Source organism: Molothrus aeneus, chromosome Z, assembly GCF_037042795.1.
Source record: "Molothrus aeneus isolate 106 chromosome Z, BPBGC_Maene_1.0, whole genome shotgun sequence".
Classification (NCBI taxonomy): Eukaryota; Metazoa; Chordata; class Aves; order Passeriformes; family Icteridae; genus Molothrus; species Molothrus aeneus.
This window is the reverse complement of record NC_089680.1, coordinates 44,593,508-44,611,394: the sequence shown is the minus strand read 5'-3', so window position 1 is coordinate 44,611,394 and position 17,887 is coordinate 44,593,508. Positions and strand designations below refer to the sequence as shown.

The 17,887-nt window shown below is 39.5% G+C and overlaps 1 protein-coding gene across 2 annotated transcripts; it reads left to right on the top strand.

The window, feature by feature from the left end:
* The first annotated feature begins 600 nt into the window (after window positions 1-600).
* Window positions 601-17,466, top strand: C9orf72 (C9orf72-SMCR8 complex subunit). Of its 2 annotated transcripts, none has more exons than XM_066569617.1 (11): window positions 601-639; window positions 2,089-2,574; window positions 5,498-5,557; window positions 7,937-8,032; window positions 8,668-8,732; window positions 9,545-9,617; window positions 12,569-12,685; window positions 13,400-13,635; window positions 14,128-14,185; window positions 14,681-14,790; window positions 14,871-17,466. In XM_066569617.1, exons 2-11 carry the CDS (start codon window positions 2,131-2,133, stop codon window positions 15,055-15,057), a joined length of 1,446 nt encoding a protein of 481 aa, XP_066425714.1. In that variant the 5' UTR covers window positions 601-639; window positions 2,089-2,130; the 3' UTR covers window positions 15,058-17,466. The 2 variants fall into 2 exon arrangements, with proteins under 2 accessions (XP_066425714.1, XP_066425715.1); XM_066569618.1 differs by lacking the exon at window positions 601-639 and adding an exon at window positions 915-1,244.
* Window positions 17,467-17,887: the final 421 nt, after the last annotated feature.

Below are 17,887 nucleotides of genomic sequence, written 5' to 3'. Positions count from 1 at the left end.
AATTTGTACCCATTTCTCCTTGTCCTGTCATTACAATTCCTAATGACGAGTTACTCTCCGGCCTTCCCGCAGGCGCCCGGACAGGACTGCTAATTAAGTAAGAGGACTATACCACCACGTACCTGCAACACTACACCAAACCCGCTCACCTTCACCACTCGCCCTGCTCTATCTTTGGGTTACCAACCCAAATCCGTGATTACCAACTTCCTCTTTTAGGCCGAAAAGCCCCTCCATAAATTGTGCCTGTTGCTCCCAGCACAATGCAGCTTCGCCTTTTGGCTTCCTCCACAAATTGCGCTGGGTTGGGCCTGTTTCCTTCTACTGTGACCCGCCAGACGTGAGACACTCCCCCGCCAGGGAAAGAGCGGCACGGCTTCTCCTGTCCGGGGAGTCACACCGGCACCCCTCCCCCGCCAGGGAAAGAGCGGCACGGCTTCTCCTGTCCGGGGAGTCACACCGGCATAGCCTCCTACGGCCCGACCCGGGGCGGTCACACCGGCACAGCTCGCCGCAGCTCGGGCCGGGGCGGTCACATCGGCTCGGCTGCCCCGGCCCGGGGCGGTGCCGCGCCTGCGGAGCCCGCGGTGTGCGGTAGGGGCGGGGCGGCGCAGGCGCAGGGCAGCGGCCGGAGCCGAGGTGAGGCGGGCGCGGGGCCGGGGTGGCTGGGCTGTGTTAGCGTCGGGGGTGGTGTTAGCGGCCTCTCTGCTTTGCGGGGAAAGGAGCGAGGCCATCGTGCAGCTGCCTCCCCGCCACCTCCCCGAGAGGTTCAGACCAGATCCGCACGGTGCGACACGGGCCTGATCCGGGCCGGGAGCGCGGAGGTGCCGCAGCCGCCGAGGTGGCAGTGGCCGCAGTGGAGAGGCGGTGGTGAAAGCGAGCCTCTGGTCAGCCCGTGGGTGCAAGGGGTCAGTTGGGGTGGCTGGCGCCGTGTCTTCCTGAAAATCGTCAAGTCAGGGTGTCAGATAGCCAAGTCAGATGGCCTTGACTTCCCAGCTGCCCCTCGGGCGGGGCACCGCCTGCCTCCTGAGAAGAAGCCGGAGCGAAAGAGATTTTACACTTCTCCTGTAAGGAGATAATAAAAAAGAACTTCAGATACAGAGTTCTGCCGAGTTAAGCTGTGGTAGTGAGGTGTGTGTTCCTGCTCCGTTGGTGGGATTCCCTGCTGCTTGTCATCTGGAGTGCTGCAGGCAGAAAGGAGAGGAAAGCTGCCAACTGCTCATGAGAGGTTTTCCTCAATATGGGTGGGTTCTAGCTGTTAAAGTTTTCTGTCCTTGGTTGAATTTGTTGGCAAACGTTTTTGATTTCATATCGTCCTGTGACTTTAGCCTAACTTTTAGGGAAGATGGAACTTTCTGTTAGCTTCTGCAGCTTTATCAGAATGGGGAAGCTGTAGAGTTGGTGGAAACAGCTAGGGAAGATATTCAGGGGTTGTGTCCACACAAGAAGTTGTTCGGCACTATATTCTATAAATTGCTGAGTGCTTGTGTCATAACACCCTGCATAGGATGTAAAGGATACATTTATTGTGTCAGTTTTCGTACACAAGCTGTACGTTGTGCAGGTTCATCATACTTCTCTAGTGAGTAAAGGGCATTTGAGGTCTGACTAATGATTGTAAAGTATGCCACTTTTTTATGTGAAACATACATATGTATATACACAAACTTCCTTTCTGAATGAAGTCTATGATGAAATCTCGGGTGAAGAAGCCAGATTGTTCTTGAAAGTGTCATTTGGAAAGAATTGTGGAAAGACTTTGATTAGAAGGGACCTTAAAGATAGGATGTAGTTCCAAGGCCCCCAGCTCTGGGCAGGCATGCCATCCCACTAGTGTTGCTCAGTGCTCCATCCAGCCTGGCCTTGAGCATTGCCAGGGAGTGGGCATCCACTTCTCTGGGCAACTTTTTCCAGTGTATCGCCACCGTCACAGTAAAGAACTACTTCCTAACATCTAATCTAAATATTTTCTGTCTTGATTTAAAACAAGTCCTAACACTATTTGCCCGTGTAAAAAGATGAGATAATTATGACAACTGCTCTAACTTTTTTTCCCCCTGTAATTTTTTTCTTTTTTTTTTTTTTTAGGTAATGTAAGCATTTTAGTTAGACAAGAGAAAGGAAACAGGCATGTCAGCTCTTTGTCCACCACCATCTCCTGCAATTGCTAAGACAGAGATCTCTTTGAATGGCGAGTCACCATTATTAGCTGCCACTTTTGCTTACTGGGACAATATTCTTGGCCCCCGAGTCCGGCACATTTGGGCTCCAAAGACAGAACAGGTACTTCTCAGTGACGGTGAAATAACTTTTCTTGCTAACCACACCCTGAATGGAGAAATACTTCGGAATGCAGAAAGTGGTGCAATAGATGTGAAGTTCTTTGTTTTGGCCGAAAAAAGAGTAATCATTGTGTCATTAATCTTTGATGGAAACTGGAACGGAGACAGAAGCACATACGGACTGTCAATTATACTTCCGCAAAGTGAACTTGGTTTCTACCTGCCCCTTCACAGAGTGTGTGTGGATAGGTTAACACATATTATAAGGAAAGGAAGGATATGGATGCATAAGGTAAGTTTTTTGTTCATTGCTTAAAATAATTGTTAGGTTGTCTTAGTGCAGTAGCAAAAAATGAGATGCTGTGACGTCTGTTATGTGGAGTCCAGAGAGACAAACTCAGAAAAGGCTGGTCTCTGTACAGTTTTGATGGTTAAAGGTTGTGAGATTATAAATCAGCAAATTCAAGGCTGGGATTTTTAACTGGGATTATCCTGTTGATACTATATTGCCTCTACAAAACTGTGTAGTTGAAAGAGGTTTCCTATACAGTTATTTATCTCTCTGAATTTCATATTAATTGTTGCTTTTAATTGTGTTAATTTATGTATTCAAATTAGGTATAATTGTAAATTTACTGTGTTTCAAATCGTTGTTTTCCTTGTTGAGGTCCAGAAAAGGGAACTGATGCAGTTAATCTTCCCATTCCTGTCACATGTTTATTTTAAAAAAAGAAGGTGTTAACAGTTTGTCAGGACTTAAACTTTGTAGAACTAAAGGGAGATCTACAAAAATTCATCTGCTATTCATCTGCTTTAGTCCAAATATTTTTACTCCTGAAACTTTAAAATGAAGACATGCTAAGTTTTCTTAAGTGGTGAAACTCTGACCTTTGGATCAATCATCGATATTTCCTTATTAAGTGAAATCTTTTATGCGTTTTTCTTTAAACTAAATAGAACTCTAATGGTAAAATTTAAAATTTTTGTCTTCTTTATGGAGTCCAAGCTGTCTTAGAGCAGTACAGGGCCCATCAGCTGTAATGAATATGGTGATGTACATTTGTCTGGTATCTTCTGTTCTGAGGCTTGTAGTCAACATACTTTAAACTTACTCTTTGAGTGCTCTTATCAGAACTAATTACAGAAATAACAAACTGATATTATTTTTGTGGTGGTGTTTCCTTTTGCTGTATTGCCTGATGATGGCTGGTAGTGCTTTCTGAAACACTGGCTTTTCCTAGTTTCTGGGGCTTATTTTTTAGAGGAAGGATAGCACATAAAGTTCTTTCTAAATATAGTAAAAACACATACATTTAATTCCTTATCTAGTCTTTTAAAACCCTGTTAGATGTTAGTGGTTTTAATATAAGTGAATGCTGTCTTATGTTCCTGATTACATTGCTTCTTTCATTTAGTGTCGTCTGCACTGAGTTCTAATGAGAGTGGTCAAATAAGAATTATCCATAAATTTTAGCTGTAATACATTTTCTCACTTTTTATATTGCTCCATACCAGTATGTTTTCACAGTAGAAGTGACCTTCAAGCAGCATTGAGAATGATTTTTTTTACTTTAAGCAGGTAGGCCAGGTGAATTAGCTGAGACAGCAATACATCATGAATTCTGAAACAGAATTTTTTTTTTTTTTTAAGAGAGAGCACAGATCCCTGCATATATTTGCAGTTTTTCCGTCTAATTCAGAAAAGAGAAAACTGCTTGGAAAAGTTAGATTAAAATTTAGACATGATTTGTAGAATAATTGTAACTATGATAAAAAATTAAAACAGCTTCATTCTGTAGTTTGCATTTTGAGTCATTTTAGCAGCTATGGTTACATACAGCAAATAAAAAATATAATCAAGTCCTATCTGGATCTGTTCTGGATGTTTTAATAGTTGTGAATATTAGCTCTCATTACTTCTGTGTAGAGTCAGACAACATTTCCAGCTAGACTTGAGATGAAAAGAGCCTTTTGAACTCAAGAATTAGGAGAAACATGGAGCAGTGTTCAGACTGGCAAAGAAAGACAGGCAACTGTGAGCAAGTTGTCAATATGGGATTAAAAACCGCATTCACCTACTCCGGTTTATGCTTTGTATGTTTTTCAACAGTTATATTTTTGAAAAGAAGTGGCGTACACCATTTGTTCAGCCTTATCTTCAAGAAGACTGAGTTTTTTAAAATGATTGTCAAGAATGTCTTCTTTCTCTGACTGAAGGGTGGAGGTGCCCTGAAGGAATCTGCCTTGTTCCAGTATTGTTTTCACTGATGCTTCTTTTAGATGGTTAGAAAAGGGTTATTGCTGTTTAAGGGCAAACTGCTGTAGCTTATTCCCTATTCATCTGATCAAAAAAATCTCTCGCCAACTCTTTTCTCACTTGAAGGTGATTAACTCTGAGTAGGTCAGTCACAGGAAACCAATGATTAACCAATAAAAATGCAATATCCTGTCAGCATCTAGCAAAAAATATTAGTTCTCCCAGCATCTGCAATTTTTTCTGACTTGTATTGATGCTCCAGCGATTAATGCCAAATCCTCTTCGTGAATAATAATTTCATTCCATTTTAAGTTCATTTTAAATGCAGTTTGCTATTCAGCTGCTGATGAGCCTGTATTCAGAGCTTTTGTACATTGTTCAGCCTCTTGTACATTGTTTTGTGTACTCTGAGGTTTTGTGTCTCCTGTACTTGGTTATAAAACAATGTTTTGAAGACCTGTAAGTGCCTCAAGAGGTGGGAAAAAAAAGTCTTTTGTTTCCTACCCTCCCCAGTCAAATAATTTTTCTCATTCTGAAGATCTTATTTTTCTCCTGTTATGTCAGGAATCCTCAATCTATGCTATATTCATTTGAAAATGAAAATCCATACATAAAGTGGAATTCTTCACCATAATCTCATCTCATTCTTCACCATAATCATCTCTCATCTGGCATTTTCTTGATCTGTAATGACAAAAATGTTTTGACATTGTCATCAAATCCTTCCTTTCCTGCCCAAACATGGGAGATGTGCAGTGGAGGGGAGACTAGGGAGCGTTGATCTGTGTTGCGTGACATCATTTCTTCCTAAAGTCAACTCTGTAAAAGAAAAAGTACTTGAACATCAAAATTTGAATGTAAGAAGCCTGACTCCACAGCGAAGAAACTGAGTGGCTGGTGTGTGCATATATACATGAACAAATGCCAGAGAGTTTATATTTATCTGCTTCTCTTGCAGGAGAGGCAAGAACATTTCCAGAAGATTGTCTTGGAAGGCACAGAAAGAATGGAAGATCAGGTAAGGGCCATCTGGTGGATGCATATGGCACACCATTGCAAAACCATTTGACTGCCTCTTATTACTGTAGAAGTAGATGTTGCTTCTTATTTTTGGGATCCGGGAGGATGCATTATACTGGCTAATAATGTGACATGCACACTAGGCAAAGTTTCTGAAGATATAACTTCAGAAATGGAAGCTTTATCTTCAGAAACTGTGATCAAATGTCTTAGAGCAGTTGGAAGCTGTGATCAAATTAAAGGAAATTATATTTCATCGCTTTAGGGATAAAGTAGAAATTTGTGAAGAATATTACTCCCGTTCGCGAATCGCAGCATTATCTTTTACAACTTCAATAATTAAAAGAAACAGCCGCATATACCCTTCCCTGACAGTAGGATTGCTTTTCTTGGTACTTTCAGTTAGCTCGCAACCTACTGCCTTCCAGAAACTTTCATCTTTGACCTCTCTAGCAGTCAACTGCGGGAACTTAGAAAACATCCATTGCACAAAGCTTTTAATCAACCCTTTAGAAAACCTTTCACCCCCCTCCCGCAGGAATCCCACAACTTGGAAATATACCTCCTTCTGCTGAGTCGACAGCCTATTACCCATGCTGCCAACTCAGAACACTTCCACCCACTTGCTGCTGGAAACGGAAAACTTAAAACTTTGAAAAGGGTCCCAAAAGCCGCAGCGGCAACTGCTCACGCGTGTCCCCTCCCCTGGGATTAACAATCACCTAAAGGGAGCCCCCCCGGCCGGGTCCGTCCCAACACCACCAGGGGAAAACTCACCAGACCGCTGACTTCGGGGAAAAAAACAGCAGGAGCAGTCCCCAGTCCAGGAAGGCGCTCCTTTATCTGCACGCTGCAAGATGGGAGTGCGCCCTCGTTCCCCCAGGAGCACCACCAGACAAAAATCAGCGTGCTCACGCGGAGGTGTTGGTGCTGCCAGGAACGGTAATTCCAAAGGGCGATGCCTACAGGACAGATCCAGCACCGTCAGGCGGCTGCTTCCGAGCCGCTACGCCTTTAAAGCCGCATCGCACCGGCAATGTCTTCAAAGCCGCGTCACGTTCGGCGCCAAAGTTGACGGGTTCAGGCGGAGCTGCCCTGTGGTGGCGCGCCAACTGCAGTCTTGTCCCGCGGCCACTGGAGCTGACGGGTGCTGGCTAGCCGCTCCCGGAGTGACCGGTGGAGACTACGAATCCCGCCACTCCCAGGTTCTCTACGAGAACTCTGAGTAGTGGCTCTGTCTGCGGCGTGGTGACGCAGGCGAGAGCAGGACTGCGAAGCACTGAGGCGAAGGAAGGAAGGAGTGTACACACCTATGGGTGCAAGGTGCTTTACTGACCCAGGCGAGGCCAGTAACAGTGTCAAAGAAAAACCTTTAGGGAGGCACTTATAAAGGGGAAGGGTGTAACGGAAGGAGACACGAGGGACCAATGAACGAAGCCCAGGGGAGGAGCGAAGGACACAACTGAACCAATAGGAATGGCCCAGGGGAGGGAAAAGGCTCAGGGGACAAATCATACGTTAGGTAAGGGAAGATTGACATAGAAATTTCTAGAAATGAAAGGGGTTGGTTACAATGATGGACAGGTAACTGGTGGAAGGAGCGAACCATTATGAGGGAGAACATGGAGGGAACCGAGAGTCAAACCAAATTCTTAACTTCTGAAAAATAACCAACTTTACAATAAACCCATACAGGACACACAATGCTACATATTAAATTTCAGAAAAGGAAACTGATTAACTTGAACTTGAAGCTCTGTGAAGGTAGCAGCTTCCATAGAGTCGTGTCAGCCTCCTATCAAGCTTGTTTTTCTATTAGGTTAGGTTCAGAATTATGGAGACATATGGACTCTGCGACGTTGAAATGTTCTTGGAGATTTAATGGATGAGACTATGAAAAGAATTTGATTTCTGAAACTCTAAATATGAGACTGTGGCTTCCTTTTCTTGTGATAGATAGTCAGGAAAGTATTTTTGTATGTTAATGAGTAATATGCCTGGTTTTGTTTTCCAGTCATTGTTACAAGATCAGACTTGAATGTAAAATGCTTGACAGTGATTGCATGTAACATAGTATGATCAAATTATCTCACATCAAATACTTGTTGTCTAGGCCAATCAAAAATGATGCTGAAAATTACCATGAGACCCAGATACACATTTTAGATGTGACGTTGAGAAGCCAAATATATTTTTCCAGTTTATAATTATTGATGAGCAAAGCCCAAGAAGTCTATGCATCAATTTCTGCTCATACTACCCTTCCGAGCAGTCGGAAGTTAGGATGTTTTGCATGTAATACTGCAAGTTCATGTTAGTAGTAACTTCTGATACTACCCAATGTGCTTTTACTTCAAGCATCTTATTTATTGTTCAGGGTCAGAGCATCATTCCAATGCTGACAGGAGAAGTAATTCCTGTAATGGAACTCCTTTCATCTATGAAATCACACAGTGTTCCAGAAGAAATAGATGTAAGTTCTTGTTTTATTTTTATCCTGAATTTTTGAAAAGTGACTTTCTTCCTCTGGATAAAACATAGCTTTGGGCCTTTACTTTGGTACTCACTTTGCCAGAGAAAATGCCCATTTTCCTAAATTCTTGTACACTTCAGTTGCTTCACATCAAGTTCTCCTAAGTGGTGTAATGCATGACAATATTTTTTGTTGTCATCACTTAGCTAAATTGACTGCATAGAATGATGTCATTGTACGAATGGAGAGGCAGTTTGATGCAAACCAAAATGAATGGGCAGATTAATGGATTTGATGTGGATACCTGTTTCAGCACATTATAGTGTTCTCATGGAAGAAGTAGAAGTGATATGACATGCACTAATCTAAAGTATTCTGGATATTTTTTACAGAAAAAAAATACACTAGGAGAAACCTGACTTGTGACTGGTGGAGATTGAATAATCAAGTGACTTTCTCATTTTCAAAATGCTTTGTATGAAGACAGGTCTTCTTAAGATTATGCTTTTTAGGGAAGCCTTACAAGTTAACTTAAATAGTTTCCAAACAGTTCCCATGTAGCAAAGCGAAAATCAATTAATTGGAAGGTGATCAGATTCTTGTCTAACTTTTGTTTATATTTACTTGCATTTCAGATAAGTGACACAGTGCTAAATGATGATGACATTGGGGATAGTTGCCATGAAGGCTTTCTCCTCAAGTATGAAATTCAGTTTTGATTTATGCTGTAGTAAAATGATTTAAACTTGTGTATGCATCTAAATATATCTATCTGCATGTGCATGTGACATTGGATTGGAATAGATTTCTTTATAAGAGGGGGAAAAATGACATATATTTGGCTTTTTGAGATTTTTGTCAATAAAATGTTATAAAGTTTCTGTCATTTTGAAAGAATGATTCTGGGCTAATAGCTGCATCTCTGAAGACTTTGTTGTCACAGGATTATTGGTTTGATAATAGAATTGCTATTAAATACATGTTTTTCTTTGATACCTACATCTAATTTTATAAGACTTTAAGTCAAAGTCTTGCGTTTTTTTAAATAGCAAAAAACCTGGGTTGTGCGTAAAGTCTAAATAAGAGTCCTTAATGGTATGGCATATAGCATGCTTATTGTTGAGTTGTGTATTTCTCTTTTACCCCTGGTTTTAATTTTTAAGTGGAAATAGTTGAACTTGAGAGCAACTTGGCCTCTTCCTGTGGGATAGTGTATTTAATAGGTTTTAATTGATGTTCTGTTACATTTCATTGTATCTCCTGCATAACTGCATTCATATATGTAATGCTTGGTGCCATCTATTTATACACCATCACATGTGCTTCCAATACTGAAGAAACCATTGAACTTTTGGATTTCAGCAGTAACCTATGCTGCTGTTTAAAGTCCTATAGTTATGGACATGTAGGCTATATTTATAATTGAAACACTTCTCTTCTTGTGAAGGTGACAATTGTTTCATTTAAAAAATCTGATTAAATGTATTAACCTATGTCTGTTTTTACTTGCAGTGCAATTAGTTCACACCTGCAGACCTGTGGTTGTTCTGTAGTTGTAGGAAGCAGTGCAGAAAAAGTTAATAAGGTAACATAGTTTCTAATAAACTGAATTTAAATGCTGATTATTAGGAGCGTTACTTGGAACAAAGTTAATCTATAAACATTCTTGAGGCTGAAGAAGGAAGGAGTATTATTGTCTGGCTATCTTCAGTTGACTGGTCTAACAGAAGAGAATTCTGCCAGAAAATTGCCTTTCAGTTGTATTCTGACAACTATAAGAAAACCAATGTATTTAACTGATACAATACATAAATGAGTAGTAAATGAGTCTGAGCTTTTAAAATCAGATTTTTTAGCTAAAATACACAAATAGAAGAGACCTAACTGGCTTGTCCATTTCAGCTATGTCATAGAATCACAGAATGATCAAACTTGGAAGAGACCTTTAGGTCATCCAGTCCAACCATCCACCTGGCACTGCCACTGTAGCCCCTAAACCACTCAACCAGCACCAGATTTAAGACACCTCTTAAACATGTCCAGCTATGGGGTCTCCACCACCTCCCTGGGAAACCTATTCCAGTGCCTGACAGCTAACAGTGGAAATTTCTTTTATAATAATTAATCCGAGTCTCCCCTGTCTCATTTTAAGACCATTTCCTCTTGTCCTTTCACTGCAGGCACAGCAGAGACTGGAGACATAGGAGAGAGTAGTCCTCACCTCACTGCACCCTCCTTTCAGGGAGCTGTAGAGAGTGATAAGATCACCTGAGTCTCCTTTTTTCAAGACTAAATAGCCATTCCCCCTCAGACATGTTTTCTGATCCTTTCCTTGTTGCCCTTCTCTGGACACATTCTAGCAGTCCAGCACTTCAATGTGCTTTTTGAAGCGAGAGGCCCAGAAGTAAAGACAGCATTTGAGCTGTGGCCTTATGAGAACTGGGTACAAGCACTGCCCTGGTCCTGCTGGGATACTGGCCAGGATGCTGTTGGCCTTCATCATTGCCTGGGCACACTGCTGGCTCATTTAAATCGGGCTGTCAACCAGCACCCCCAGGTCCCTTTCTTCTGAACAGCTCTTGAGTGACGCTGTCCCCAGCCTGTAGTGCTGCATGGGGTTGTTGTAACCCAAGGGCAGAACCTAGCACTTGGCCTTTTTGCACCTCATGCAGTTTGTCCTTGGCCCATTGATCAAGTCTGTCTGATCAAGTCTCTCTGCAGAGCCTTCCTTGAGCAGATCAACACTCCTGCCCAGCTTGGTGTCATCTGCAGACTGACTGAGGGTGCACTCAATCCCCACATCCAGATCATCAGTAAAGATGTTGAATATGATCAAGCCTAGAACTGAGCTCTGGTGAACACTGGTAGTGGTGAGTATACAGACAATACCCATGTCATTGGGTATTGTCTGTATGCTCTTAAACAATTAGTGTCTCCATAATTTCTCCTGCACTGGGCAGTAATCAGGCTTCTGTGTCATGAGCTGCTTGTGTTTTGTGGAACACGTGTCTATTTCTTCAATGTGAAATAAAAACATTATGAACAGTGGGCCTGCTGAATAAATTGTATTTTAGTTGTAGACTATACATGCTATATATGTATAGCATGCTATATACAAGAAGCCCATTATACTATTTTATAGCATAAAGAACTTCTTGCCTTAATGAAGTATAAAAGTTGGGTTTTTTAAAATTTAAAGGTACCTATGTTTTGAAATAAACAGTTCATTATGCTTTATAAAAATTGGGGCAAAGGGAATGCATTGTTTCATGTGTATTACCAGCAATGATAAAGGACCTCTGATGAAATCAACAGTAAATGCAGATGCCCACAAGCAACAGGCAAATGAGAGAAAAGAAAATTCTCAGATCTCAGCTGCAATCACAGCTAGCCATAGTTAATATGTATTGTTTCAGAAATTTAAGATTTACACACAGTTAAGTTACTGGACATGTTACATGTTTACGAGAAATGCTATCATGCTATCTGTGTACACACATATGCTATATATAATACAAGAGGAAATGTTAGAAGCTTAAGTGGTTATAAAACACTTATGGATCATTAAATAGTTAATAAAAAGGACCTAATGTCTAAATGGTTATGAATATGTAAAGTAATATATCAATAAGCTAGACAGTATAGGGAAAAAACAGTGTAAAAGAATGTGAGCCTCAAGACATCGAGGGTAAATTCCATAAATTAATTCTACACATGTTCTTATCAGCAGCATGCTCCTTGTGTCATGGTACAACTCTTCTGAAGTAACTGCTTTCTTAATAGCATATTTCAGCTTGCCTCAAAGGAAAAAAACACTTGTGGCGTATTGTGACAAAAAGTGTCAGTCACAAATTATGTTGTCATTGTTTTAGGTACTGCAGAAACACATTGTACAAGGACAGAGTCTTTTCAAATATCTTACAGACACAGATAAGACACCACAGGTTAAGACTAAGAGATGAGTGGAATGGAATATATGTTGTATTTGGAGTGATAACTCGTAGCTTTTTCAGCTCAGAAGATTGAAGATGGGTGATGAAGTACCTGTGTTCATTGTAGTAGAGAGTTTAAGGAAATTACTGAGGAAATAAGCATCAGTGCTTATTTACAAAATTGACTGTGCCTGATTTGAGACAATAACTGCTATTTCAATATAGAATGAACAAAAAATAAGAGGCCTGAAAGGCTAGGAAAGTAACCACAGTAACTCATGTTTATTAAAAGAAAGATGTAGAAGAAAATAAGTGATTTGTTCTACATAATTGGGTAAAAAACAAACTTGGTTGCAAGAATGTGTAGGATTTTTTTCATAATTTGACAAGAAGTTGGAGTAGTATGGCTTACAGTGCCAGTAACTAAAAAATAAGTAAAAGTAAGCATGTCACTGTTCTGTGGCCCGTTATTAAGTTTTGGCTTTTCTAGTAAACGTGGTGAATTCTTTTGTTCATAATTTGAAATGCCCAGTACAAGGCATTTCAATAGTCTAGTCTAGTCCTTACATTTTCCTGTTTTTCAAAACTATTCTTTTTAATGCAGATTGTGAGAACATTGTGCCTCTTTCTCACACCATCTGAGCGGAAGTGTTCCAGACTCTGTAGAAGTGAGTCCTCTTTCAAATATGAGTCAGGACTTTTTGTTCAAGGCTTACTCAAAGTAAGTATGCTTAGGAAAGTTCTGTTCTTCTGTAGTTTAAGAACATTCTTCAATGTATGTTTTTGCATATGATATGCACACACATACAGACATTCACGTTCAAAAACGTGTCATTGTCCCATGATGTCATTTTTTCTGGCATTGTAACTCTCCTTGTAATTATCTTCATGTTAAAATTCCAAGCCAGTCTTTTCTATGACACATCTGTTTCTTGAGGATTGTTCAAGATTGTTCCTGTACTTTGAGGTACAATAATAACACGCTCTTGTCTGCTTGGGGCTAGAATTCCAAAAGTAATTTAAGTTTTTGTGTTTTAACAAAACCAAGGAAGAACAGTCATATCAGGCCTGGAGTTTCCAAGTATTTTAAACAGTCTGTAGCAATGGGTGGAGATGACTAGAAAAATAATGCTTCTTGCTCTAGCAAGCAGTCTGAACTTACCAGATAATTACAAGACTGTAATGCTAATGGGCTCACAAACCAGGTGATGCAATACTCTAATACACAGGTCACCTCAGTACCTGTTTTCACCTTTTTGTTAAGGAAATCATCCATTATTAAGGACTTACTATGGCAATACAGCCACCAGTTCTTCCAAACAAAATGCATATGAACAAATGGGTTATAAAATGTAGGCATGATATTTTAATATGTTTTGTCCCAGTACAGGTTTGTGTTTTTAACTAAAATAGGGTTTTTTTTCCACTAAAACAGGATGCAACAGGAAGCTTTGTGTTGCCTTTCCGTCAAGTAATGTATGCCCCATACCCTACTACACATATAGATGTGGATGTCAATACAGTGAAGCAGATGCCCCCTTGTCATGAACACATCTATAACCAACGACGATACATGAGATCTGAACTGACAGCATTTTGGAGAGCTAATTCAGATGAAGAAATGACTCAAGATCGTATTATCCACACAGATGAGAGTTTCACACCTGATTTGTATGTATTCTCACATCAAAGTTACTTGATTTGTGGTAAGAGTGTAGAGTACAGAACCTACTTGCTAATAAAGTACATGGAGCTTCTTAAAAGCAAAAAACTTCTTCAGTTCTGGAATTTACACTTGTTGTGGCAGAATAGACCAGGTCCTTCAGTAGTTTGGTTATATCAAATACTATTGAAATTAATTTTTAGTGATAATTCTGACCATGTCATGTTAATTTTATTGCCTGTTGTAATTGGGGGTATAATAGAGATAAGTGTATTTGACAGAGACCAGTGGCATTTCTAGATTTCGTTAATTTCATCTGAGTGCTTTAAAATTCTCTGTTATCTTTAAAAATACCAGAATTGTAATTTACTACAATTTTAAATTCACTTTTAATTTCAACCTGACTATCAACAGTAATGCTACTCCTGTGTTCAACTCTTAGAAGGTTAATATCCCTTACTAGCAATAACTCACATGTTCGTTTGTTTTCTTTTCCATAGAAATGTCTTTCAAGATATCGTGCATAGAGATACATTAGTAAAAGCCTTCCTGGATCAGGTAATTGTTGCTTTTTTCAGAAAAAAAAGAAATACAGTTCAGTACTTTGACCCCTAGGAACAGATAATTTAACACAAATGCATTAATTACATAATTACACAAATATCATTCAATGGTTTGGTAGCTTTTTTTCATACTACTGCTGTGATTCTTCTCCACATAAGTAGAAAGAAAAATACTGCTATAAAACTAAACCCCCACTTAAGTGTGAAAAACAAGGGACATTTTCTATTGCTGTGCAACAGTGTCTACAATTACAGTATTGAAAAAACTGCCTGACCGGGAATAATTTCAGATAACTGTCCATTCATTTATTGTATCCGAGCAGATAGAAAACATAGGAAGCATGCAGTCTATGTACAAATCTGGCGTTATTTGCCTGCTGTGTTATAATTAAGGATATCTTATGTGTGTATGCAATGTTTCTTTATTTTCCAGATTCTTGAAATGATTCTTGAATTTCCATATCTACCTAATATTCTTAATTTTTAACAGATCTTTCACCTGAAGCCTGGCTTGTCTCTAAGGAGTACTTTCCTTGCACAATTTCTGCTAGTCCTTCACAGAAAAGCCTTAACTTTAATAAAGTACATAGAGGATGACACGTAAGTGAACAGATGATGGAAAGCAGATTTAGAGAAGCTTTGTTTGCTCTTTTTTAAAACGCGTTTTTATTTCCTTGCAGGCAAAAAGGCAAAAAACCTTTTAAGTCTCTTCGTAGTTTAAAGATAGATCTTGACTTGACAGCAGAGGGCGATCTTAACATAATAATGGCTTTGGCTGAGAAGATTAAACCAGGTCTACACTCCTTTATCTTTGGGAGGCCGTTCTACACTAGTGTACAAGAACGTGACATGCTCATGACATTTTAAAGTCTTCCCTGCATCTGATATTGCAGTCCTGCAGAGCACGAGATCTGTCAGTGGGACCCCCAAACTGGTGACAAGCACTATCGACTGAGGCATCAGGAGCACAGTAACATTGAGGTGTGTCTCAGGCAGTAAGGGTCTTCTTAGAGGGAATTTCAGCTTAGCTATATAAGCATGATTTTAATTAATTGGTCTCTTCTGTGTGTTTTTTAAATTGTAAATGTTACCAGAGGTTACTAAGATTCCTTGGCCATATTGGCTTGGTGGATAAATGTGGATATGTTTTGGTGTATGGTAAAAGGAAGCATTTTAATTTTTATTCCTCAGAAACTTCTTTCAAGTGTGTGTCAGATTTTCTCTGTCCTGCTGTGTCAGTATTTTCAGTGTTTCCACAGAAAACAGTATATATGTCCTCACGAACCATGGAGGTTGCAGAAAATGTTCCTTCCAAGAGTTTCAGAGTTTTTAAAACCGTTGTTCTTATGTATGTGGTGCAAATCTTAAATATGAGTTTTATTCTTCTGCCTCTTTTAACACTATTACCTTCTTCCTTTAGAGCATTTAAGCATGTTTGCAGTTTTAATATACTACAAAGTGCTATTTCTGAGTGCAGACCGTTGATTATTTGCAGCTTAAATAGCAGTACGTTGCACTTGGGAATTAGATCGTTACTCAAGCAGCTTTGTGCATGTAAGTGCCAGCCAGGACACTCTTATCACGTATTTCTGGACTGTCCTGCAGTGGAGTCACTGATCCTGGTCAGTGATCCTGGTCAGTGATCCTGGTCAGTGGTCAGCTAACTGAGGTCTTTCAAAACGCAAAACAGAAAACTCGTGTCATTCCACAGCAGTTGTCAGTCCTTCTGTGTGTAAACTGCTACTGGTAGTTGCACTGTCAGTTTCCATGAGGCTCATAGAATCATTTAGAATGGAAAAGACATTCAAGATCATTGAGTCCAACCATTAACCCAGAACTGCCAGGTCCACCTATAAACCTTGTTCCTAAGTACCGCATCTGCACATTTTTGGAATTCTTCCAGGGACGGTGATTCCACTACTTTCTGGGCAGATTGTTCCAATGCTTGACAAAATATTCAGATTAAAGTATTAGACCCTTCCAAAGAACATCAAGGTGATAGCCGAGGTAAAAGAGAAAACAGTATTTTTTTTCATTTACATCACCATTAATATATTTAATAATCCTTAATTTAGAGATGTGCATGGCTATGAACTAATATGATTAGCATTTTAGTAAGTTAACTCTAGTCATTAAGCTTACATATCTTCTTAGTTCAGCTTAGCATAACTCCAACTTAGCTTGAAAATCAAAACACATTTTCTATTGGTATGTCTCAACCTTTCATTCTCAGTAACATATAGAGCAGTGCAGTGTCAGGTGAATCCAGACTTTTTTTTTACCCAGAAATCAGAGGTATATCTGTAGTGCACATTGTTGTATCTCTGCTCTTTTTGGACAAGTTTAGGAATTTCTTTGTGTCATGTTTCAGCATAAAGTCATTACTCAGTCTTCACTGGAAAAGGGAAAGAGCTGCATTGACTGGAGAAGCCATGGCTGCTTTATTGCTTACCTTGTTTATAGCTCTCCTTTGTAAATAGGTTTCTATTTTCAAGATAGTGTTTTAGTATTACTTTCATGCAGTGTGGCAGAAAAGTTAGAAGTTGGAGTCACAGTTTTCCTGAAATGTCTAATACTCAGATTTTAAAAGAAATTTCTTTATTTAGATGCCCAAAATTCCAATACGTTTCCTGAAAGACAAAGATTCTCTATCAAATGTTTAGAAACTCTAAAAGATGTGAAATAGAGCCCCATCTGCGCACCATTTTTGTGAGTTTGCATCATCAGTGTTACCGGGTTGCAAAAGAACTGACATTTTGTGCAGCCATCTTTTTGCTGTACATGCATGTAGAACTCTTGCAGTAAGCTGGGTGATTCATCAAAGGAACTTGTCAGAATTACATAAGTTACTTGTGCTGAGTTTGTCATTCTACCACTACTGTTCCCTTCTGTGTTTTCAATCAAGACATTAGAGCCTGAATGTGCTTAAGTTGTTACTCTCACGGGTAAATAGTGAAAGAAGTGTAATAAACACTGCCAAAACTTCTAATGTAGAAGTTGTGTCAAAATATAAGACCTTTAAATCAACTGCTGAAATTAATCCTTTCAGCTTGATAAGCACTGGAAACTAGACACTGACACTACTAACAGAGGAGCTTTTGTTTACTGAAGATTCTTTTATTTTTTGAAGTTACTAAAACTGGAAATTCAATTGCTACTTTTGTTGCACAGCTGTCACAAGTGCAGATTGTATAGTTAAGTACATTGTTAAATGCATCTGCATGTTGTGTTGTAAATCTAGCTCAGGAAACAAAGTAATAAAATTCATGCACAATTTTTGGACTTTGTTGCTGATTTTTTTTCACAGTATTTCTGCTCTGTATCTAAAAGCATCATAATCGTTTATGCTTTGAATTAAAGAAGAAACCTTTCTTCCTTCTTGTTAAATTTATTTATGTTTGGTTGCTATCACTGATGAAAGTCACATGTTATTTAGTTCCTTCATTTGTTAAGGACTTAGTCATTTCAAGCTGAGACAGATGGGACTTGCTGTGCCTCTGATGTACTCAATTATGAATTTTAAAAACTTTAAATCCCGTAGGTGAGAGGTTAGAATGTTTTATCTAGCAGTCAGTGAATACCTTTCTTCAGGATTTTCTTTCCTTACATTTAAAAGAAAATGGCAAATTTATTTCTTCCAGCTGGATTTGAAAAGAGAGTACTGTTTTCAAGCATTTTTAGTAGCACATTATTCCTG